This window comes from Vulpes vulpes, chromosome 3 (assembly GCF_048418805.1).
Source record: "Vulpes vulpes isolate BD-2025 chromosome 3, VulVul3, whole genome shotgun sequence".
Classification (NCBI taxonomy): domain Eukaryota; kingdom Metazoa; phylum Chordata; class Mammalia; order Carnivora; family Canidae; genus Vulpes; species Vulpes vulpes.
Genome location: NC_132782.1, coordinates 113,635,709 through 113,661,089, shown reverse-complemented (window position 1 = coordinate 113,661,089; position 25,381 = coordinate 113,635,709). Strand labels below are relative to the sequence as shown.

General features: G+C 51.9%; 1 protein-coding gene across 1 annotated transcript in view; it reads left to right on the top strand.

The window, feature by feature from the left end:
* The first annotated feature begins 1,403 nt into the window (after positions 1-1,403).
* Positions 1,404-25,381, top strand: part of LOC112909126 (ATP-binding cassette sub-family A member 17-like) — a 64,496-nt gene continuing 40,518 nt past the window's right edge. The window contains exons 1-11 of the mRNA XM_072751301.1: positions 1,404-1,457; positions 2,089-2,368; positions 5,930-6,057; positions 6,899-7,061; positions 8,654-8,913; positions 9,562-9,678; positions 10,577-10,694; positions 17,082-17,255; positions 22,424-22,596; positions 23,511-23,654; positions 24,722-24,851. Of these exons, the coding sequence (XP_072607402.1) occupies positions 1,404-1,457; positions 2,089-2,368; positions 5,930-6,057; positions 6,899-7,061; positions 8,654-8,913; positions 9,562-9,678; positions 10,577-10,694; positions 17,082-17,255; positions 22,424-22,596; positions 23,511-23,654; positions 24,722-24,851 (1,741 nt within the window). The remainder of the gene's footprint in view (positions 1,458-2,088; positions 2,369-5,929; positions 6,058-6,898; positions 7,062-8,653; positions 8,914-9,561; positions 9,679-10,576; positions 10,695-17,081; positions 17,256-22,423; positions 22,597-23,510; positions 23,655-24,721; positions 24,852-25,381) is intronic.

Below are 25,381 nucleotides of genomic sequence, written 5' to 3'. Positions count from 1 at the left end.
GATTTTATTTATTTATTCATGAGACACACACACACACAGAGGCAGAGACACTGGCAGAGGGAGAAGCAGGCTCCATGCAGGGAGCTCAACGTGGGACTCGATCCCGGGTCTCCAGGATCAGGCCCTGGGCTGAAGGTGGCGCTAAACCACTGAGCCACCCGGGCTGCTCTCAAATAAGTTTTAAAAACTATTTTATTATTATTATTTTTAAAGATTTTGATTTTTATTTGAGTGAGAGAGCACAAGCAGGGGCAGAGGCAGACAGAGAGGGAGAAGCAGACTCCCCACTGTGTAGGGAGCCCAACACAGGACTCGATCCCAGGACCCCAGGATCATGACCTGAGCCGAAGGCAGAATGCTCAGCCTACTGAGCTGCCCAGGTGCCCCTAAAATAAATAAATCTTAAAAAAAAAAATAACAAAGTGTACCTTCAGTGACGGTTAGTGTCAGAGAGTCTTTCACCTGAGGAAAATGCACCTGTTCTTCTTTCACCGACAGAAAACCATCTTTCTGGGTGAAAATCTCATAGTGCTGGTGGCTGAAAGCTAAAGCATGTGATACCCTGGGAAGCAAAGATTGAAGGGGAAGGAAGCTGCTGCTCCGCCAGCGTGTCCTTCCTCACGAGCACGTCCCCCCACTGGCTGGGTGCCCTGTAACGCCTTGATTTAGGGGACCCACATTTACTGAGTGGTGAGCACGGGCTGGCCCTGCTCTTGAGTTTGGGGACTCGGTGGTAAAACTAAAAAATACACGCAAAAAAAAAAAAAAAAAAAAAAAAAAAAAAGAAGCTTGTTTGGTGGTTTAAAAGGGTTAAAAAGAAAAATGAAAAAAAAAAAAAGAAAGAAAGAAAAAAGAAAAATGAACAGGGATGATTGGTGGCATTTCCGAAATTTTAGAGTGGCAAGGAAGGCCTCACTGAGAGGGTGGCATCACGTGTGGATGATGCGCCAGGGAGGTGCGCGGGCTGTGGGCAGAAGCCCGGTCTGTCCCCTCTGGGTCACAAGCAGGCCTGTGGGGTGGGCGGGCACACGTGGGAGTGAGGGGAGCCAGGGAGAGCTTTCCTGTCCTCATCCTCCAGAGGCGTGGCTCCTGCTCTGAGGGGAGGGTTTGGGGCAGTGGAGCCACATGCGCTGGCTGGTGCCGTGCGGGCTGGGCAGGTGCAGGCTGGCAGTATAGAGGCGATCATCAGAGTGTTCGTACACTTCACTCCCCACAGCCCAGGGAGGTCCCCGGCGGGGGAGGCAGCAGTGGGATGCTGGCAGGGCTGGGGGGGGGGGCTGGTCAGCAACAAGGAGGGATCGATGCTCTGGAAGCTCCTAGGACGGGGAGCATTTTTGTGTGATGCCTGACGTTTGCCCCATTTGCTTCCCAGCCAGAGCTCACCCTCCTGGTCAGCTGGAAACATGACATTGGGCAGGAATTTAAAACTTCTTCTTTGGAAGAATTTCATCTTGAAGGTGGGTGAGGTGCTCGGAGGGTCTCTGGGCATCTCCTGGGGAGGGACTGAATGCTGAAGTTACGTTGGGTTCTTTTTTTTTTTTTTTTTTTTTACGTTGGGTTCTAATAACGGTTTAAAGAAAAGAATCAGGGGCGCCCGGGTGGCTCAGTGGTTGGGCGTCTGCCTTCTGCCCAGGGTGTAATCCTGGAGACCTGGGATGGAGTCCTGCATTTGGCTCCCTGCATGGAGCCTGCTTCTCCCTCTGCCGGTGTCTCTGCCTCTCTCTCTCTCTCTCTCTCTCTCTCTCTGTCTGTGTCTCTCATGAATAAATAAATAATATCTTTAGAAAAAAATCAGCCTTACTCGGAATGGGCCCCTTTCTGTAAATAAGGCCAGTTCCTCCCCAGAACTCTGCAAACTGTTGCTGCCAAAGCCGGCACCCGGTTCCTGGTTTCTCGCCGCCATGGACAAGTCAGACGGAGAGGCTTCTCGTTCATTCTCTTTGTTTTTTCTCTGTGTTGTTTTCTCTTTCGGAGGCTGTGCAGGGAGGCCGGGGGAAGGAAAGGGCTTTGCAAGTGGAAGCCTGGCCCGCGGGGACCTCACGCCTGTGTTGTGCTTTGGATCAGCACGCGCTTTCCGTTGTGTTGTAGAAGCGGAAGCCCCTGGTGACGATGCTGGAGGTCCTGGCCCCGCTGCTCTTCTCCGTGATCATCATGTACCTTCGCCTCAACAGTGTGCCCAGGGAAAGGCCTCCCATGAGCTACCTCGCCCTCAACGTCAGCCTCCTGCCCGACTTCCTCCGCCTTGCGGCGCAGAGCACATACCAGCTGGTCTACGTCCCTTCCCAGAGTGACACACTGAAGGCTGTCACGGAAGTGGTGGCCAAGGCCTTCGAGGTCGAGTTTGAAGGTGGGGCACGAAGACGGGAAGGTGGGGGGCATTTCCAGAGAGTCGGGGCCTTCGTCGGAGGCCGCTGGCGGTGGTGATTCCCCACCGTGGTCTGGAGCCGCCGAGGCGGGTCCTCTGATGGCTGCAACCACAGCCCCGACAGCCGCCACCTCCTGCATCTCGCCGCCACCGGCCCGCCCTCACCCCTCTGCCAGCAGCTCTCAAGGCCCGAGGGGTCTGGCTCCCCGCGCCCACGGGCCCCCGCTGTGCCGACCGTCCCTGCGATGGGGGGAGCAGGGCTCCCCCCGGGGTCCGGGTTCTCAGCCCCAGAGCCCCGCTGGCTGCACTCACGGCCTTTGGTTCATGTTTCACCGCGTGGCCACGCTGGGCTTTCGGGGTGGTTCCTGTGGGGCTGCTGCCCCCCGAGGGCAGGAGACCGCAGCCGCCTTGCTCACCCCTGCCCTCCCACCTGACCGGCACAAGGCTGGCGGCTGAATTCACGCATTCAGCCAGACACAGTTTTTCAAAACGTGGAGTCCACAAAATGTGCGGTCATCTTCCAAAACTATTATAATTGTAGTGTGTGCTTTCATAAGGGTATTCCAGTAATACAGTAAGGGACAACATGAAAAGAAAGGGCTGTCCTCTCCCTGCTCTGAGTGCCACTCCACACAGACAACCTTTTTTTTTTTTTTAAGATTTTATTTATTTATTCACAAGAGACAGAGGCAGAGACACAGGCAGAGGGAGAAGAAGGCTCCATGCAGGGAGCCCGATGCAGGACTCGATCTTGGGCCTTCAGGACCAGGCCCTGGGCCGAAAGCAGGTGCTCAACCACTGAGCCACCCTGGTGTCCCCAGATAATTCTTTCAAAGGCCCTCAGTGGCAACATGAGTGGGGACCGTTGCTTTGTGGTTCGTGCTTGCCTGGCGTCCTAAGGTACCATCCCTGATGGTGAAGGACAAGCCCTGCAGGGTGGGAGGGTGACTTGGGGGCAGCCAGCCGGGGGCGACATCACAGGGTTGGTGAGCCAATAGGCTCGGACGAAGCAGAAGGAAGCCAGAAGAGTGGTCCCCATGAGGCTGGAGTGTCACGGGAGCCTCGAAGGCCTCGTCCAAGTCCTGGGTTTCCTTCCAGGCTCCCAAGGCCGCCCGCCATGGGAGGGGTCTGAGGAAGACAAGTCATGTCATCTGATTTAGAAGCTCTGTGTCCGGAGGGTAGGGGCCAGAGCCTGCAGTATTCTTCGAGAACATTCAGGAGGAAGCCTTTGAGCGGGGCTGGCACGCAGGCCACAGGCCGCCCAAGCTGCATGGGTGAATTCGAGATGGGTCTGCAGCGGGACGTCACGGGTCAGAAGCCATCCTGCCTGCTCTGGGCCTTTCTCAGTGGGCAGCCCCTCCTGCTCCTGAAACATTGGGGCTTTGCACCCGGGCTGGACTTCCACCCCACTGCTGGGGACCCCTCGGTGGCCTCCACCAAGAAGAAAACATTTCTCTTCTGTCTTCCCTGGAGATCCCACCTCAGGCAGTTTATCTTTTCCTGTGATAGATGTCCTGAAGTTATTTCTGTCTTATTACTTCCGACTCACGTCTCGATTCACGGCTCTTCCTGCCATGCCCGTCGGCAGATCCTCGGCACTAGGAAGAAGGATCCCTGCCAACCATGACAGCCCTCTCCTTTCCCTCCTCATAAGGCACACAGCCTAGTTCTCCCCCGGAGAGGTGTAGCCTCCTCCCCGAGCTCAGGATGGGCCGCGCAACCCGTGTCTACCCCAGTCTGCGCTCGGTGGGCCCCTCGCTACCTCGACTCGTCCAGGGGTGACACCTAACTCAGAGCCACGCAAACACTGGGATGGTTCCCGTCTCTGGGAAAGAGATCAGCGCTGTTCCTTTCTGCTAGTACAGCCCAGCGGGTTATGTGCGCCAGCCGTCCTGCTGAAAAACAAATGCCGGGTAAATATTAAAAACGTGTTCTTGAATGCAAATTGATAATAAGAAACTACCAGACACCCCACCCTCAAAAAAAAAAATCTAGTGTAAAAATATTTTATTTCTTGACCCAAGAGGCAATTATTTGGCTGTTAACTTTATAACTGCTCATCAGAGCGCACGTCTGTGTTTTGTACCGCGTCCTGTATGTGTGCAGTTTTTCTCAATTTAACCAAATGTGTGTGTGTGTTTAAAAAGAAGCCTAAGTATGGGTAAGGAAAAAAATCAACTATATGTAGGAAAAAAGGAAGAATTGACTCCTAACCCTGTCACCCAGATGTAAGTGCTACTTGAAATCCCAGTCACGCAGCCTTCCTGCCCTCCAGACAACACGGGCGTTGGTGGCCTCCCCTCCCGGCTCCTCTCCTCTCCCGGATCATGATGCTGTGCTACCTGCTGTCATTGTCTGAAGAACTGGATTCTCTCTCTCTCTCTCTTTTTGTCCAGTCCTCTGAATATTTTTGGTGGGAAGGTGAATCCAGTCCCGTTACTCCATCGTGGCCAGAGGCATAAGTCAGAGCCTTTTTTTTTTCTTGTTAAACATACAGAGTCCGTGTCCCGATGGGCAGCCTGGCCTGCGGGAGGCGGGTGACTTGGCACCACGTAGCCTCCGACACCATCGGGGATTTTTTTACCACGAGCGAGCTCTGTTTTGAATCCAGTTCATTAAAAAATTCTCATCAGTGTTCTCAGAAACATTTGAGAAAACACCGCCACTCCAAAACTAAACGGGACTCCCACACCACGGAGACAGCAAAAGGAACAGAAAGAGGGACTTGGACGTGGCCTGCAGGGAAGGGACAGGGTGGGCAGGTGGGACAGCCAGCAGGCGGTCCAGGAGCCGAGGTCCCGGCGGTGCATGACAGTGTCAAGCAAAAGGATGAAGAGCTGGGAAGTGTGAGCCGCGAGGTCGTGGCTGTGAGGGACCCCGACATCCCGCCCGCACCACGGCGGTTCCTGGAAGGGGGCGATGGAGCCACAGACGGCAGGGGACAGAGGTGCTCAGACACGCGTCCTGCAGGGACGGCTGCTTGTGGGAGGTGAGCAGCACGCAGGTCCCTGCGGGGCAGGCGGTGGAAGAGCACCACCGCGTGGACGCGTGGACACGCCGGCTCCGGGACGGGGAGCAGGGTGGGGACCTGGGGGCGGCGAGGAAGCGGGACTTCGAGTGGCACCTGGCACTTTTTGAGGAGGAGTTCCTTTGAGAGGATCGTGCATGCGGCCTGGGCACAGGCGACAGCAGGTGCCCATGGCAATTATCTGTGTCCTCAGGGCAGCTCCGTCCGTGCACATTGGGTTGTCGTGACCGTGAAGACAAACACCGGCCAGCTCCCCACCAACGTGGCCAAGCACCCAGTCCACCGCCGGCAGCCCAGCTGGGCCCCGGGACCCTAGGGGTCGCTCGGGCCACCGCCACCGGCCTGTGCGCCGCCGCCCCGCAGGCTGCGTGTGTGCAGGAGGCCGGGGCAGTGAGTGAGGCTCGCACCCCCCCAGCTCGGGCGCCAGAAGCGCGCAGGAGCATGTGCCCAGGAGCACCTGCCCAGAGAGGACGGGGAGGGCGGCCGGGCAGGCCCTTGCCAGCCCCCGCCCACGCCGACGGGGTTTCTCTCCGCAGTTCTAGGCTACCCTTCAGTGCCTTTATTTGAAAATTACATAATCCAGGATCCCAGGGCCTTCTACGTGTTGGCTGGAATCGTGCTGGATCACAGCTTCAACGACAGGCAGCAGCCCCTGCCGCTGGAGGTAAGGACAGCCTCCCTGTGCCAGCCTGAGGGCGCCCCAGCCTTGGCGGGGGGTCCATTAGGGAGTCTTGCCACCTGAGCGGCCCCTCTGTTGCCCTGCGTCCACCGTGTCACCTGCCTGCTGACTTCCTTCCGGAGGGGGCAGGCCGACGCTCCTGGGCTCGCATCCTCCAGCCTGGACGCGGGCGCCCCTCCCCATTCTCCAGTTCCTAACCGGGGCAGCCTTGCTCGGGGGACCCTCCAGCCCAGGGAAGAGGGCCGTGCGCTCCAGCTGCTTCATTAGGGGCTGTGTAGCTGTGGGAGGGGCACTAGCATTTCGGGGCCTCAGTTTCCTTACCAGCAGAGCGGGATTCATAGCAGTTCCTGACTCGGGAGCTTTAAGAGTCTGTGCCCAGGAGAGAGCCAGGAACGGAGCTGCCGCCACGGCGAGTCACGTGGACTCAAATGTGGCAGGTGGTGTGTTGTGCCGGACAGTCGTGTCCTGATTGTTAGAACTCGCGTGGGGTGTTGGAAGCCAGGGATAGAGGTGTCTCTAAACAGCCCGCAACACTTTCCGAGCACCAAGGAAGGCCAGGTACACCCCAGGGATCACCCGACTGATCCTACGGTACCACTGGGAGGGTGCCTTGCAAGCATCACCGTTTTACTAATGAGAAAACCAAGACAAGAAGGTCAAGTCACTTGTCCGAACCGTGGCCGCTCGGAGGCCTGGGGCTCGGGGCTGCCTTTCTGAAGGGTCGTGGCAGAGCATGGTGCGCTCTCCGGAGGGGACAGCCGTCCCTTCCATCCCCCTGAGTATCAGGACCTTGTGACCACGGTTGTCCTCCCTTTGTCCTCCGCAGATCAAGTACCGCCTGCGCTTCAGCTGCATTCAGAGGAACTCCTTAACCTCAAAGCTGACGTCCTATTATGATACCCTGGAAGGCTGGGGCACGTCCCTCCTCTACCCTCGTAACCCCAGCCAAGCGCCACGGGCCTTTGGACAGATTGACGGGGGACTCCCTGGTGAGGAGGCGCGTGTGCGTGGCCATGCATGCGGCAGCCTGGTCCCCAACGTTCCAGAAGAGGTTGAACAAATTACATTTAGAAATGTGTCACTGGGTAAAATGCTTTCATTCTAGGGCAAGTTAAAGCAGCAGGTAAGCGTTTGATTGCCTTGTAGTGATGCTGAACTGCTTGGTGGAAGGACGGAAGCATTTTACAGGAACAAGGATGATTTGTATGCTTCTGTATGTACTAGTGTTTGCTTATAAAAATATTTATTTGCCTTTAGCTTTCTGCAGGCTGGGGGAGCTACCACGGGACAGCATGGACACCCGCTCATCCTCTCCTGAGGGACACATGCTCTCCACGGCACTGGAGAGTTTTTGGTCTCCCTCTTTTGTTCAAGGTGGTTCAGGGAGATGCCCCTGCTCGTAGGAAACTAAGCTGAGAACCCACACCTCACTGTAGGATGACCACACAACTGATGTGACGCCTTGGGCCTGCAAGCCTGGCAAGTGGGAATGCAAATCCAAGGTGCTTATGGTTTTTGTGGTTCTGGAAAGGATACCAGCCATTCTGCAAAGGAAACTCCCCTACATGCAGTCAAGACCATGTGATGGTTCCCAGGATTTTAAAGTTATTTATTTATTTATTTATTTATTTATTTATTTATTTATGATAGTCACACAGAGATAGAGAGAGAGGCAGAGACATAGGCAGAGGGAGAAGCAGGCTCCATGCACCGGGAACCCGACGTGGGATTCGATCCCGGGTCTCCAGGATCGTGCCCTGGGCCAAAGGCAGGCGCTAAACCGCTGCGCCACCCAGGGATCCCGGTTCCCAGGATTTTATTATGGACAGTTTGTTCCTCTTGTTCTCATCCTGGAGGATCAGGGGGTCTGCGTAGGTCTGGGCCACCAGGAGACCTTGGTCACCTCCACTTCATTGCTGCACGCCCCACCCTGGCTCTGCCCATAAGGAGGGCCAGTAACCCTCACTTGGAGGTGGGGCCATTATCTCTTACAAGACCTCCAAACCAGAGGTCTGGGCCCTTCAACTTATGTTTCCCAAAAGCTGACCTTAGCCCACCAATGACACCGTATCAAAATAAGGGCTGCTTATGGTAAAGATTGTTTTTGAGGTGTGGCAGCAAAATCCAATGCCCATAATTCTGGGGTCACAGCAGTGACGGCTCAGAGACAGGTCACAGTTGGTGAGGGGGGCTGTGTCTCCCAAGTGCTTTGAATCTAACCATCTCATACGTTCCAGATGATTAGAAGTGCAGAGAGGGCACCATTTCCTGAAGTGAGGCACATAGCAGAGAGGAGGTGACCCTACCATGCAGGAGTGTTGTATTGCATGTCCCCTGTTCTTCCATCTACTCAGGACATCTTTGCCCTGTTTCCTGATAAAAAGATGGCCATCACAGGCACAGGGGGGTCCATTGTGACTCTGCTCCTTCTACATGGCAGCATGTGGACACAATAGAGCCTGTCCTTCTCCTGTCTGTGTGTTGTCATGAATCATTAGCCACACCCCTTTGACTCCTCGGGGGTTCTGCACCTTCAGTCTTCCTGTCTCTTATGCCTGCTGTCCACTGTGTTCTCATGTAGGATACAACCAGGAAGGCTTCCTGGCTATACAGCATGCCCTGGACAAGGCCATCATGCAGCACCATGCCCACAATGCGACCACCCGGATGTTTGAGGACCTCACAGTGCTTGTGAAGAGATTCCCCCATGGAGCCCACATCCAAGACAAGTTCTTGTTGATCCTTCAGAATGAGTTCCCTCTTTTGCTCATGCTCAGCTTCATCTGCATCGAGCTCATCATCATCAATTCTATTGCCCTGGAGAAAGAAAGAAGGATGAAGGTAACCTCACCGGACGTGGGATGCAGGCCTAGGGACAGTGTGGAAGCACTCATGAAAAATGACCAGAGTGGGAATGAGGCCAAGGCAGGGAGGAGGTTGCCTAGGTGTCGCCTCCAAGGTGGGTTGAAAGGGGGATGTTCTTTCATCATTTGACTTGCTTGCAATTCAGGCGACCCCATCTGTTTTTACGACAGGAGTCCTTGCTGTGGGGCTCGCCTGTGGCAGCTATTCAAGAAATGCTTACAGACTGACTCCCTGAGAAATGCACAGGAGGAGAATGACCCCCCAGGAGTCACTCCCTCTCTTGTTGCTGCAGCTAGGAGCACTCTCCAGGGAGCCCCAGCCCAACACAAGGCCGATCCGGAGAGCTTCTACTTTCTGCGCTCTGATGCCCACCCTCTATTTCCTCATCTTTTACTCTTTGTAGACAATCTACCTTCTCACTCTTTAATTTTCTTCTCCTTTGATTGATTCTTATGACTATGTACAGAAATAGCCTGCTGGTGGCTATCCAAGAGGGACCTGGCTTCACCTGACCCACCATGTCTGGTTTGCTCCATGTTCTTGAATGCACGGTGCAGTCTGATGGAGGTGGCCTGTGAGGCTGCCTCGGATGTCTCCACCCAATGGCTCTTCTGCTTTCCCTAGGAGTACATGTGCATTATGGGAGTGAACAACTGGCAACACTGGGCTGCCTGGTTCATCCTTTTCTTCATTTCGACCCTCGTTGTCATCTCTTTCATGACCATCCTCTTCTGCATAGAGGTACATGTCTCTGGGCCCTTGGGATGTGCTCAGCCATGCAGAGGTGTGGGTGGTGGTGCTGAGATTCGGCATATGATGAGAGCACAGCTAGTGATGAACACTTGGAAAGCCTCAGGTGGATGCGTGGTAGTACTTAATGAACTCCGGGGGGACCAGGCGCTGGACTGGGAGAGCCCTGCCCTCCCTCCGTTCCCAGGTCTGCGACGACTAGACACGGGTGTGATCAATTTCATTAAGAAAGTGGAATTCCAAAAGATGTATTTCATAAATTCTAAAACATTACAAATTTTATACTCCACAGATGGCTGAAAACAGTTATTATAAAAGATGAGGACGATCTCTTAGGCCCATGCTACCTTGTTAAATTTTCTTTCTATGCTGTCATTGAAATCTGGCATTCCAATCTGCTAACTTTCATTTAATGATTAAATTATAATCCACCATGTGAATATATGAAAATTTACCTTCTAAATTACCAAAATTGGGGCACTTGGGATAAGGGAAGGCAAGAAAATCCAGACCACACGGCAAAATACATAAAACAAAGAAAATGCCCAGAAAGTATTAAAACGAGGAGACGACAGACTATAGTCATCTGTAATAGTGATAATGACAAATGGGATAAACTTTGTCATTAAAGCAAAAAAGATTCACCCTGGGTCAAAAATTGAATTTCATGAAACTCATGGTTTCTTAAAAAAAGATACATGGGCACAGCATCATTTGTAAATGGTCATGGATACTGGCTCAAAGTCTGCCTTAAAAAAAAAAAAATCTGTTGTTTAATTTAGGAAAATCTTGTGAGTTTTTAAAAAATGTCTGCATTGTATATGGCTATTTCATGCTTTCTCTTTATTACTCCATGCAAAAACGACATGTGTCTATGACTGCTCCGTAGGTGCATGGTGTGGTGGTGTTCAGAAACAGTGATCCTAGCTTGATATTCGTTTTTCTACTGTGTTTTGCCACTGCCACGATTTTATTTGCATTCATGATCAGCACATTCTTCCAAAAAGGTGAGTCCTGATACAATTTTCTGTCAGGGAGGGTGTTTATGACTTCTGTTTGTGAAAGCACTGCTATTGAAGTCACCTACAGCATGAATGATCACTCCTCCAAAGCCAGGTTTTCACTTCTCCTCTGGCTACTTTAGCAATGGATTATTTCCATTCCTTGTTAGAGGCTTAGAGATCCACCTCCATGTATGTATGTTTTTATGCTTCATTTGGCATCTAAATGTCATTTCAAATGGCTACAAATGGGGTCAAGTCCCAACCAGGAAGGAAATGAGGGGTAAGGCATCAGTTCAGATAGTTTTCCAGGTCTTGACTGTGGATTTGGGCACAATGGTAGGGTGGCTAAGATACCATAGTAAGACTGAAGTTCCTGGGTCTTTGGTCCTGTTGGGATGGGTGTTACTTCTAAAACTATTGGTAGAATCGATGAACTACTAGGAACAAAAATAACAGGAAATGGGGTCAAAGTCAGAGTGTGGGAGAATTAACTCCTGGTTCAAATAGAAGAGGTAGAGATAAAAACACTAGTGGAGGGTAGGTCCAACAGTTGGTGACAAAAGAAAAAAGGGCTTGGGCAGCCCAGGTGGCTCAGTGGTTTAGTGCCGCCTTCAGCCCAGGGCCTGATCCTGAGGACCCGGGATCAAGTCCCACGTTGAGCTCCCTGCATGGAGCCTGCTTCTCCCTCTGCCTGTGTCTCTGCCTCTTTCTCTCATGAATAAATAAATAAAATCTTAAAAAAAAAAAAGAAGAAGAAAAGAGGAAGGGCTTTAGAGAACTTGGGGAAAAATCAAAATATGGTATAAATGAGGCCATGCAGTTTATTGCTTACATTTGTGAATATTTTACATCAATGTAATGTATTGTAATGTAATTACATTACAATGTAATGTAATTTTCTAATGTTCTAATATGTGGGCCCTGGCAAATACCAACTCTGCCAAGATGGGAGTGGGTTCTTGGGAGGTTGACTAGGCCTGAACACTGTCTCCTGATTCAAACTCTATACCGAGTTCCCCCACTATCCCTCAATTGTTCAGGGGCAAACATGGTGGGGGGGAGGGTCAAGTAAGAGAGTTATGTGGGGACCTTGGAACATGAGTATCAAAGGATGCTTGAAAGCTAAGGCTAACGTGGTGCTGAAGGTTGAAACCCAAAAAACTGAACTTGTGGTCAAGCATGAGAAATAAGCAGAGGGCTAGAAACAAAAAACAAAACCAATGAGGTCAGAAGCACAGTAAAGCAAGACCAGAGTGGAAAGCAAATAGCAGGTAAGAGTTTCAAGTGAAAGCAAAAATACACCACACAACTCAGAGTTTATGATCAATCGATTTTTGATGAGGCACCAAGACAATTCAACAGGCAAGGAATAGTCTTTTCAACAAAAGGTGATGAAATAGTGAGGTATCTACGTACACAGGAATGAAGTTGGACCTCTACATCACATCATACATAAAAATTCAAAGTGGATTATAAACTCAAATATAAGGGCTAAAACTACAAACCTTTAAAAGAAAATGTGGCCAAAAATCTTTGTGATCTTGGGCTAGATGGTGATTTCTTAGACATGACACCAATAGCATAGGTCATAAAAAGGAAAATTGATAAATTGGACTAAATCAATATTAAAAACTTTTGTACTTCAAAGTATACCATTAAGAAAGTGAAAAGATAACCCACAGGCTGGGAGAAAACATCTGCAAGTAATATATATCATAAGAGACTTGTATCCAGAATAAATAAAACTGAAAGCTAAAAAATAAGAACGCAGATATTTCAAACTCATTCTGTAGGCCAAGATTACCTTAATACCAAAGCCAGAAAAGACATCAGACCAATAAAATTACAGACCAGTATTCTTTCAGAATAGAGATGTAAAAATCCTCAACAAAATACTAGCAAACTAAATTCAATGGCACATTTAAATGATCACAGACCATCCAAAGGGGGATTTATACCAAGAATACAAGAATAATTCAACATACGAAAAGCAGTATGGGGATCCCTGGGTGGCTCAGCAGTTTGGTGCCTGCCTTTGGCCCAGAGCATGATTCTGGAGTCCCGGGATCGAGTCCCACTCAGGCTCCCTGCATGTAGCCTGCTTCTCCTCTGCCTGTGTCTCTGCCTCTCTCTCTCCTTCTCTCTCATAAATAAAATCTTTAAAAAAAAGAAAAGCAGTAAATGTAATATACCACATGGATAGAATGAAGGAAAAAATTAACACAATTTTATTCACCTTTATTTTTTACTGGTCTAGACTTTGAGAGGGTTTGATGTTCATTCTTCTTTAAATATTTGGTATAATTCACCAGTGAAACCAGATGGTGCTGGGATTTTCTTGGTTGGAACAGAATCTGAGAGATACACCTAGCATACTAACATACACATCACTGGAGTCCCAGAATAAGAAAAAAAAAAAGAGAAAGAAAAAATGAAGAAAAATATTCAAAGAAATAATGACTGAGGTACCTGAGTGGCTCAGTGGTTGAGTGTCTACCTTCGTCTCAGGTCAGGATCCCGGTGTCCTGGGATCCAGTCTTTCATCAAGCTTCCTGCAGGGAGTCTGTTTCTCCCTCTGCCTGTGTCTCTGCCTCTCTCTGTGTGTCTCATGAATAAATAAATAAAATCTAAAAAAAAAAAAAAAAAAAAAAAAAGAATGACTGAAATGCCCCAAATGTGATGAAAAACATGGATCTATAAACCAAAGAATCTCAGTGAACTCCAAGCAGGTTAAACTCAAAGAGATCCACACCAAGAGTCATTCAAATTGTCAAAACTCAAAGACATAAAGATCATTTTGAAAGCAGAAGAGGCTCCTCACATATAAGTGATCCTCGGTAAGATTAATAGCTGATTTCTCTTCAGAAACTATGAGGTCCAGAAGGTAATGAGATGGCATTTTAAATCTTGAGGGGGGAAAAAACTCAACCAAGAATTCTATATCTGGCAAAACTATCCCTTAAGAATGAAGACGAGAGGCACCTAGATGGCTCAGTGGTTGAACATCTGCTTTTGGGTTGGGACGTGATCCCTGGGACCTGGGATCAAATTCCATATCGGGCTCCCCTCAGGGAGCCTGCTTCTCCCTCTCCCTGTGTCTCTGCTTCTCTCTCTCTCTGTCTCTCGTGAATAAATTAAAAATCTTAAAAAAAAAAAAAAGAACGAAGACAAAATTGAGACATTTTCAGATAAACAGAAGTGGGGAGCGTTTATTACCAGAAGCCTGGCTAAAGGGGATTATTTGGGCAGAAATGAAAAGCCACAAGATAGCAACTCGAGGCCTTAAGAAGAAACACAGACCACTGGTCAAGGTAACTTAAGCCAGTGTTTTTGTATTTATGGTTTGTAAGTCTTCTTCTCTTTCCTATATGATTTAAAAGGCAAAAGCATGAAAATATAAATCTGTGTTAGTGGGTGCTCAACATATAAAGTTAGAATCTGTCTCAATGACAATTTAAAGGGGGAGGGGTAGAGATATATGTGAGCAAAGCGTATGCTAATGAAGGCCAATGATATCATTTAAGAGGCGAATTATTACACAGTTTTGACTTCTAAACATGCGTGTTACGTTCCTGTTGCCTCTAACAATCTACTGCATACTTCGTAGTTAAAAACAGCGCATATTCATTACTTTACAACCAAAGTCTAAAGTGCATTTCTCTGGGCTGTGTTCTTTCTGGAGACACGAGGGGAGAATGAGAACACTTCCTGATGCCTGTGTTCCCAGGCTCACGCTCCTTCCTTTGTCTTCACCGCTCTCTCCCCTTCCTTCACCTCTCCTCACTCTGGCACGCCTACCCCCTTTTGAGGGTGCTTGTGGTGACATCGGGTTCACCCAGACAATCCAGAATAATCTCCTCATCTCAAGATTCTTAACCTCCTCTGCAAAGTCCATCTGCTACGTAAAGCCATGAGGGTTCAGGAGTCAGGACTGGACATCCCTGGGAAGCCTTCATTCTGCCCACCACACCACGTAAACAACTGGGAAAATAGTGGGGGGGACAAAGGAAATTATAGAAGCAATTTCTAAGAATTGAAAACCAACAGAAATAAATGTTTTCAAGTTAGGGGCTTGAAAGTAATTACTTCACAAAGTAAGCAATTACCTCAACTGCCTTTAAAACATAGCATTTCAATTATATATCTCTTGTGACAGATATTTTAAGGATAAAGGAATGGCAGAGAAATCTTTAGCTGTGTTAGTATTCTCAGTATTTAGGAGTAGTGTTGGTATTATTTCTTTGAAAGTGATACAGTTACAGCAGAAGATAAAGCAAAACACATAGAAACCAAGAATTCAAGAGCAAGTCTATAAGAGACGAGATGCCAAAGATGTTAAGGAAAACCCTATAATCATAAATATCAATTAGAATTATTGGTATGAGCTCATCTTCTACGAATATATTTCTCATCATGATTCCTGAGAAGACCTAAAAACAGTGGCAGCCCAGGAGCGCTAGACACCTTAGTGGCCCTTGTGGCCTCTGAGGGCCTCTGCGCAGAACCAGGGCTCTGTGGGGGGACAGCTGATTTGAAGTCTGAGCTAGGGAACATTCGGTATGAGCTCTGGACATTGTGGACCACAGCGAGCAGGCTTCCAGAGACCAAGGGGATGATGTCTAAAGGATGAACGAGCCAACCTGAAGATGCTTCCGCTCACCTAAGACAGGGCATCTTGAGCATCAAAAAGAATAATGCTTGCAATGGGTTGAAACACGTAAGATGTAAAAATCCCGGATGATGTAAAAATCTGTGACTTATAACGGTGGCCCAGGAAACTCCCCACTGGTGAGCCCTGAAGGTTGCTAGGGCCGCCGTAACCCCTGTCCCACCACATGGCTGCAGGGGGAAGGTGCGCTCAGTTCAGATCACGCCTCTTCCCTCGCTGCCCAGGACACTCAGCCCCTTGCAGGAGGAGGGTGTCGCCGACTCACCAGAATCTTGACCCCAATCACCTCACTCCTGACCCCACAGCTCCCTGTGTACCCCTTCCCTCTTGCACTCGCCTCCTCCAGTAATTCATTGTCTGCTATCAGGACGCCTGATCCATTGGCCCTAACCTTGTCACCATCCATCAGCGTGAGCCTCACCAGCTTCCTCAGGGGCTCTGAGCCCATGGCCCATCCCCACTTTGACTCCTCTACACCATCAGCCCTGCACTGAATTCGTGTTGCAAATCCTCCACCCCGGTCCCACCAAGCTCCCCACCTACCCCGTGCCAACACCTGAGCTGCAGAGCTTGGCTGGAGAAAAACTCTCCCCGGTGTAGACTGGCCCTGGGGAGGCCCCCTGGCTACCACCTTGCAATGCACCCACGTCCCCTGGTCAGACCGTCCCCTGCCTCTCTGAGGCTGCAGTGTCCAACCTCCCCACTGCCCACCGACACCCGCAGCCTTTCTCCTTTCTCACTGAGGCCAATAGCTCTTGCTCCGGCCTCACGGGGCTGCTTTTGAATCTCTGTGTGGACCCTGACCTTAGCAAATCCACAGCCTGTGCCTCCGTTTCCCCTTCTGTGAAATGGGAAAATCACAGCATTTATACTTAGTTATGAGGATTAAATGGGATATTATGTGTAAAGAGCTGAGAACAGTCCTTGGTATATAGTAAGAGCTTAGTAAATGTCAGCAATTCCTAACACTTGTTACAGAAGAACCTGAAACTCAGAGAGAAGTCAGACAAGACTCAAGGTCAGGGGATCCCTGGGTGGCTCAGTGGTTTGGCGCCTGCCTTTGGCCCGGGGCTCGATCCTGGGGTCCCGGGATCGAGTCTTGCATCGGGCTCCCTTCGTGGAGCCTGCTTCTCCCTCTGCCTGTGTCTCTGCCTCTCTTTCTCTCTCTCTCTGTCTATCATAAATAAATAAATAAATAAATAAATAAATAAATAAATAAATAAATAAACAAACAAACAAATAAATAAATAAACAAATAAATCTTAAAAAAAAAAAAAAAGACCCAAGGTCAGCCGTAGTGCAGAGCCAGGTTCGCGCAGGGCTGCCCAATGCCTAACGGGGCTCCTTCTCTGGTGGATGCAATCTTATGTCCCCGCTCTCTCGACTTCCTGAAATCACACCTGAGCTCATCTCCCACTGGCCGCGGCTCCCAATCCGGAGCTACCACGCTGGCGCCTGCAGAGCCCGGAGTCCGTGACCTGTGGTTTACTAGCTCCATGAACCTGGGCCAATGTATTTCCCGTGGCCAAGCCTCATTTTCCTCCTCTGTAAAAACAAGGAGGACATGAAGGGTCCCTGAGAGGCTGGTAGATGCTGTGCTGGCCTAGGGCCGTGTGACGGGCTGCTGTCCTGGAAGGAGAGGGTTTGCGGCGGGCCCTGGCGGGAAGGGGCTTGTGTCCCCTCGTGCAGGGCTGATGGGCTCCTGTCCTGTTTTCCCGCAGCTCATGTAGCAACCGCTGCCGGAGGCATCATCTTCTTCTTCACTTACCTTCCGTACCTGTACCTGACTTTCAGCTACCCCCAGAGGACCTACTTCCAAAAAGTGGCCTTTTGTCTCCTCTCCAACATCGCCATGGCGCTAGGAGTCCGGCTAATCTCCTCCTTCGAGATCAGAGGTGAGCCCCCCATGTCCCCAGGGCAGCGGCCTGGAAGCTCTACCCCTGCTCCCAGGCCAGGCCCACAGCCTTCCCAAGTGGCTCGTGCTGGCCCCCTCGGCGTCGCGAGCCCTTACAGCGTCTGGCGAGCGCGGTGGGTCGTAGGACGCGGTTCCCACCGGCAGCTCACGGCCTGGTTCGGGAGCCAAACTAAAGCGTATTAATGACTCAGGAAATTATAAGCCTACATAGTGACACATCTAAAAGACACAGATTCACCGCTTAGTTCAGCGAACGCGTTTGGAACTTGACAGATCACGCAGGGCCATTTACCTCGGGGTCAGCGGGGGCACTGTCCCTCGGTGCTGGCCTACTGTCTTCGCAAGTCTCACCTTCGGAAGCGTACCTCCGCCTGTGCGTGTCTTACGTTCTGGGGTTGGAAGAATTCCTCAGAATGCCGACGACAGTCACTGCGGAATGTCGCAGCTAACCTACGAAGGCCGACGCCCGCTGAGCTCAGTGGACGCTCTGGGCGACACTGTCCCACATCTCGGAGACACTGAGGTGGCCTGGCGCGGACACTGCAGCGAGCATCTTCATGCGTCTTCACAACTCCGCGTTGGCTCCTATCACCAGAGTCCTGGTTCCGGACTAGGAAGTGTAGGTTCAGAGGGCAGGAATAGGACGCCAAGCCGGATCCAGTTGGCGGGTCCTCTTACCGCAACTGGGATGATTTCCAGTGACCTGGTCAGAGGCACCGTCTACCAGTTAGTGTCTTTGTGAAGTTAGGATGGTCTAAACAGGGTATGGCTGCTTAAAATATAATGAAGGGTGTGCAGTTGACTAGAAGGTTTTGCAGCTGAGTGGTTTTCCTTAACAAAGCATCGACGAGACCACACGTTACAAATAATCCTTTGAGGGGCTCCTGAGACGCTCAGTCAGTTAAGCACCTGCCTGCAGCTCAGGTCATGATCCCAGGGCCTGGGGACAGAGCCCTGCGTCGGGTCCGGTTCTCTGCTCAGTGGTGCGTCGGCTTCTCCTTCTCCCTCTGCCCCTCACTCCCCACCACTTGTGGTCTCATTCAAATAAATAAAAATCTTTAAAAAAAAAGAAAAAAAGTACAGGGGGAAGTAGATTTAAAATAGTATCTCTGATTCCTCATGTGTTAGGGAATGAATAGGGATGTTTATGGAGCCCGTGTGTTGAAAGCTGAGGCACCTGGGTTGCTTCGGCTGCTGACATCCTCTGGGGGAGAGGGGGAGCCAAGCTAGGCAGGGCTACATGCAGCCCTGACACCTTGGCCACTGGAGGAGCACTGGGCCGAGTGGCCGGGCCTCCGCCGCTGCCACCCGCGGTCACTGGGTGTGGACCACCTGCAAGGGACAGGACCAGGATGAAGCTGAAGTCCTCAGCCCCGGCCCGGCCCGGCCCAGCCTGGCCAGCAACGGAGGTGCCGGCTTTCTGTTTTTTGTTTTTTGTTTTTTTTTTAATTTTTTTTTTAATTTATTTATGATAGTCACAGAGAGAAAGAGAGGCAGAGACACAGGCAGAGGGCAAAGCAGGCTCCATGCACCGGGAGCCTGATGTGGGACTCGATCCCGGGTCTCCAGGATCGCGCCCTGGGCCAAAGGCAGGCGCCAAACCACTGCGCCACCCAGGGATCCCGGTGCCGGCTTTCTGGAAGGGGAGCAGGGAAGTCTCTCCTTGCATGTGTATCTGAGGCCCCATAGACCAGAGGGCCTTGGGGAAGGTGCCCTGGTGCCAACCGCATCATGGGAGAAAAAGCAAATGAGAAAACTGCCCCCAAGAACAGGTTAGAGGCTGGTTATCTGGAGGAGCTGCAGCCCAGGGTCACCCTGGAGCCTGTCCAGGGACCCTGGTGCAGGGACGTGATTTCAGGCGGTGCTGGGACAAGGGAAACCCCCACTCAGGCACCCGGCAGATGCACTTTCATCCCCATCGTGGTGAATCGCCACAGATGGGTTCTCAAGGGTAAAACACAGCACAGTAAAAAGCACCTGAAAACATAAGGAAATAAGCCACCGTGGATGAGAACCAACAGAAACAGGAGAAAGTAAAATAGATTCACAAAGTCCTCCTGTTTGGGGATCAAAACACAGATTATGAAACAATAATGCTCGGGAGGTGTGGTTTTTTTTTTAAAGGCATCTTTGAAAATATGTGCAGGAATAAGGGCGAAATACCTCTTCTGGGAAATGCAAACTGCAACCAACCAAATAAAAAACTGAGTGGATAGGTTAACAGTCACTCTGAAACAGCCGAGGGACGGTTATGGGCTGGGAGTAGGTTAGAGGAAACGACGCAGGAGGCAGCGAAGAGAATGGAAAAGATGTTAAAATGTGCAAGAGAGTTGAGAAAACATTCAGAGAAGAGCAAGGAGCAGAGGTTCTGAAGAGATGGGGCCCACATCTGTCGCCAGACTGGATTTCAGGAGGCCCAGCAAATCCCAGACAAGAGTAATAAGAAGAAATATACACCAGACGCACCAGCGTAAAAGTAAGCACCGAGGGGGCAGGAGGAAATCTCACAAGAAGCCTGAGGAATTGGGGCACCAGGATGGCTCAGTGGTTGAGCATCTGCCTTTGGGTCAGGGTGTGATCCTGGGGTCCCAGGATCGAGTCTCACGTCGGGCTCCCTGCATGGAGCCTGCTTCTCCCTCTGCCTGTATCTCTGCCTCTCTCTCTGTGTCTCTCATGAATAAATAAATAATATATTTTAAATTTTTAATTAAAAAAATGAATGGTTTTTTTAAATTAAAAAATTTAAATTAAAATAAATAAATAAATTTATTTTTAATTAAAAATTTTTTTAAAAACTACTTTTCATCAGAGTGACCACAGGAGCCTGAACATAGGCTAGAGATTGACAAAGAGACTGAGAGAACAGGAAAGAAAGGCCCAAGTGGTGCTAGGGAGCAGTGGGGGTCAGGAGGTGGCATGAGAGCCCCTGGAGAACCTTCTGGGGGAAGAACCAGTGCACAGTATGCAGAAATCAATTTCAGTGTCAAAACCCTACAAAGCTTTCGGAGACGACACAGAAGAGGACACCCTGTCCTCGAGGCCGGAAAGATTCCTCATCAAGCAAGACACAAAATATAACCGACCACAAAGACAGATACATCTGACCTTCAGATGCCACAGACAGAATGGAGGACAGAGGCCGACAGACACACATCGAACCCACAGAACGCTCTCGTGTCCAGAGTACGTACAGAATTCCTACACATCAGTTAAATGTGAGGATTTGCAGTAAAGCGCGGGGCAGGGGGCTCGAGTAGGCACTCCGTGGAAGAGCGAATCCCAGCGGGCCACAGGTGCACACAAGCCAGGACACGACGCGGGGACCCGGTTATGCGCTCGGGCCAAACCCTGCCAAGCCGCCGGAAAGTGAGCGACAGACAGGCTGTCTCAAAGGAACAGAAGCTGACAGACTTGATGGGGAGGAGACATTGCAAGAAATGCTGAGATCTTCAGGCAAAAAGAATAGCAGACCGAAGCGTGGATCTGCATGCAGCACTTAGGAGCACCAGGAATGGAAAATACTTTGTTTTTCATGGTTTTTGTACTGTTTTGTTTTGATTTGACTTTTTTTTTTTTTTTTTTTTTGCTCTGAGAGGACTGAGTGTCTACAGCAAAAGCAGGAGGAACCTATAGCATCTAGAGCTCGTGCAGAAGATGTGGGGTGACAGTGGGGGTGGGGAGGCTGGGGAGACTCTGTGTAAGGTCCTCACAGGACCTGCGAGGAGCTGAAACGTCATCTGATGACACACTCTGGTTAAAGACGAATACCGTAAACCCTGCAACAACACTAGATGTATAAATAATAAATCAGCAGTGGAAATAAAATTGAATCATGCAAAGATTCTCTATGAATGCAAGAAAAAAAGAGGAAAAGAGGAGAGAAAGAACCAAAAGTTTGGAACAAATAGTAAAACGCTGGCAAGACGGTAGCTTTTCATCTGGAGCAGCAGTCGTCACGAAACATGAATGTCGCGCTGACCAATGGCAGGGAGGCGGCCAGCTTGGCTAAGAGGCCAGACCCAGCCAGATGCTGCCTGCAAACACCCCGCCAGGGGTGTGGGTGTGGGGTGTGCACGCTGGGGGTTTCTGGGGCAACTGGTGGCAGGGAGGGGGCAGGTCACCTGGACATTTCCTGTGGCTTGCCTGTTAAAGCTCCAGTTCACGCATCCACAGTAAATACCTAAGGTCACTCGGCAATCGCGCACCTGCCCAGGTGGGGAGGAGCCCTGCCCTCTGCCACTCGGACCCTGTGGACCTGCACTGGGTAGGGATGGACCTGGCTCTCGGGAGCTAAGTGTGCTCAGCGGCCACTGCGGCCTTGGAACCCGTCCCAGTCGGGCAAGGTCTGGTTGTTAGCTGCAGCGAAAGGCGATGCCCTGGGCCGGTACACAGAGAGACACAGGTCACGGGATCCCATGCCAGGAAGGGGCTCAGAGGTCGCCTCCCCCCTCCCCCGAGTGGCAGCAGCTGCCCCCCACCAAAGGGTGTTGGAAGTGCAGGCTCCCGGGGGCCCCCTGACACACCTGATGGGTGTGTGACACTAACACACCAGCCCATCCGCTGGCTCACCTGAAGTCCACTCAAACCTCTCTCGTGGTCACTGGTTCCCGCCCCCACCAGCCTGCCGGGTGGCAGCACACGCTCAGAACTTTGGATGCTTTAAATGACGAGTTTAGTCAACTTGCACTCAGATTAGACGCTTGGCATCACACAGGTTAGTCACCTCCCTACGTGTCCCGGAACTGGTCCCGGGCCCCTCCTCCACCCTGGGGCTGATGCTGCAGATACAGGGACGACTGAATCACAAGTGGGCCCCTCTCTGATCACAGCACGGATGCTCGCAGAGGGCACGTACCCCGGGGGGGGGGCACGGAGCCTGCAGGGCAAGGAGGCGCCTGCGCCCACCTTGCTTCAAGAGAACCAGCCAGCGAGAGGCAGTGCGACGGGCACAGGGCATGGGGAAGACCCTTGGATGACCAGACTCCTCCTCCCGCCTCTCAGGGATCCTGAAAATGTTTTTTCTTGGGGAGAAACTCGTGGCGGTGGCTCTCCCCTCTGGTGCCTCGCGTTCGGCCCAGGCCAACAGTCCAGTCCTGTGGGTGGCCTGGGCACCTCCCATGCACTGACGTCGTGCCTCCTTCGGCTCAGGCACTGGCATGCGGTGGAAGCACGTGGGCGGCCTGAGCGGGGAGTTTAACTTCTCCCATGTTCTGGTGATGCTGGTCCTGGACTCCATCCTATACGGCCTGGTGGCCTGGTACGTGGAGGCCGTCCTCCCGGGGGAGTACGGCATCCCCAAGCCCTGGTACTTCTTTGTCATGGTGAGTACCGGCGCTCCTGTCCTACATACCATGTGACACCTTGTACAGCCCCACAACACCCTCACCCGTGTCAGTGTCCTGATCGAAACCTCGAGCCCCGGGAAATCCAAGTGGGCTCCTCTAGCCCGGATTCACCCCAAGCCCATCAGCTTGTGGTCGCCAAGGGAACACGATGACAAAGGAGTCTGCCTCCGACCCTTGCCCCCCGCTGGCGCCCGTGCAGAGAGGCTGCAAGCGTGTCTGCAATGTCCGGTGTGCCCACGCCCGTGCCAGGCCCTGCAAGTCCCCACGGGACACCACTGCCTCCTTCCCCTCTGGGCTGTTGTAGTCCTGACCCTCTCTGAGACCGTGTGACCCTGGAAGCCGGCAGGTGCAGCCTCCCGTGGCTGCACCCCCCACCATGAGTTCTCAGAGTTACTGCCTCCCGTGGTGACCACGTTGTCCTCACAAAGTGGAGCTCACCTGCGGATGCGGTGCTCCTGCAGCCCTGCCAGCGGCCCCGTCCCACCATTTGCAAGGCAGGTGGTCCTGTCAGAAGGGCACAGGTGGCCCCACTGGCCCTTCCAGGAGTGTGGAGAAGCGTCCACCCCACTATCTCTCCAGGCCTCGGCCAGGGGGCTGCCTGCCAACATGACGGCTTCCCCAGCTCACCGGGAGCCCGGGTGTGGGGCATGTCCTGTCGCTCGCTCCACCCTCAGGACCATGAGTTGTGGGCTCAAATGCAGCTCATTGGTAGTGAGTCCGTGAACAGGTTGCTAGACTTCTCCAGGCACCATTAGCTGTTTGGTACCAGGAAACACGGGGAGTTGGGGTTGGCGGGGTGGGGTGGAGGATTTATTTTACCCAAGTATTATGTTCCCAAAGAAGACGGTCGATTCACCCGAACACCTTAATGTAGTTGACTTTCTGTCTAGCCATCCCACTGGCAGAGACGGTCTTCATCCCTCACACGGTCAGTGCTAGACGTGGGGGACCCAGACAAAGCTTCGGAAAGCAAGTTCATTCAGGAAGAGCCTACCGATTTGGTGAAAGGGATTGAAATCCGACAGCTCTACAAGGTAGGAACTCACAAATCTCCTTTTAAGAATTTAAGAAATCATGTGTAGAGGCTTGTTTTATTCTGATAATAACCTGGTGGTTACAAGGTACATTCATTCCCGAGAGAGGCTTAGCTTCCTTCCGGGAGGGGATCCTTGAAATAGGAATCTAGCATCACGCGTCCCATTTCCTGTCATGCAGTAAAGTGGGGGAGGACAGAGGGTCCGGATGATTCCGGCTGAAACACCTCCCACCCCCGGCCACGCCAGCACCGCTGCCTGGGGACCCCATGGAGCTCAGCTGTTTGGTGGCTGACGTCCATCCCCATGGTTTCCACATCCAGTCGCTCGGCCCGGCTTCCAGATGGGGAGGGCTTGGCTGTTGCCAGCGCTGGCTGAGCCTTTGCTGCGCGCTGAGCCCTGCGTGACTAAGCGCTCCTGGGGCAGGACGCCTGGATGTGAGCCCTGTGCCCTGGCGCATCCCACGGAGCAGAATTTCCCCTTTGGCACTTTCTGATCTTCAAATGCGATGAGTCCAAGGGAGAGGCGTGTCCGTGTCCGGACGCTGCAGCCTTGTCACACTTCGTGCCGCCCTCCTGTGGCTGTGGGCGCTGGGTGTGTGCGTTGGGGGGGTAGGTGTCACATGGGAGCCCAGGGACTCACGACGCGGCCGGGGGTTCCAGGTCCATCGCGAGCGGCCCCAGCAGCCAGGCTCGCCTGCGGCTTCCACGAGCAGGGATTTCCCTTGTGTTCACACACCTGCTGTCTGCAGACCCACGGTTCTGGCGGGAATTCTCAGCTGCTGGGCCACGTCAGGGCAAAGTGTGGCTCTAGAAGCAGGGAGCAGACTCCCCGCCAAGCTCTGAGCCCTTCGTCCTCGAGCTCTGGCCTCTGGGGCTCCAGGGAGAAGCCCCCGGGTTTGCACCCCCGTCAGGCTCCTCCGCAGCCCCATGCAGCTAAACCCTGGCGCCCTCCCAGATTCGCCTTGGATTCCCATGGGTGGACTGGAAATCCAAGTTCAGGGCGACTTGATGTGGTTCATAGATGCTTCAGGAACACCACATGCCCGCCATGTGAATTTTCCGCAGGTGTATCAGACGGGAAAGAGTAAGCATGTGGCAGTCAAAGGTCTGACCATGAACCTGTACCAGGGGCAGATCACCGTTCTGCTGGGACACAACGGGGCCGGCAAGACCACCACGTGCTGCATGCTCACAGGTACATGCGCCGGGCAGCTCTCCCCGAGGAAGAGCCCCTGCACTCCCCGCATGTGCTTCCATCTCCCCTCCTCGGATTTCACTGACGTCCGAATATGACGCTCTTGCTGTCTGTGTAGCACCTGGTTGTTCACGTGACCCGAACGAGGAAAAGGGAACCTTTGGGTCTTATGGTCAATCTGGGGAATTAGATCTCATTCGCCGTCATGGAGCTGTGAACACGGCCCCACACGTCTCTTCCCACCGGAGGGGCAGCGGCAGAGGGAGCGAGAACCCCAAGCAGACTCCCCGCTGAGCTCGTAGCCCCACTTGGGGGTCTGTCTCATGACCCTGGGATCCCGACCTGAGCCGAAACTAAGAGGAAACGCTCAACTGACTGAGCCACGCAGGCGCCCCGAATCTACTTACATTGATTTGGAGTAAGGAGATGCTTGGGGAAGAAGGCAAAGTCATACCACCTGTTCCGATTTGTAAAAAACTGCAAACCCCCTACTTAACCACGAGTGCGGGTTGAATAAATAAATGGCATGT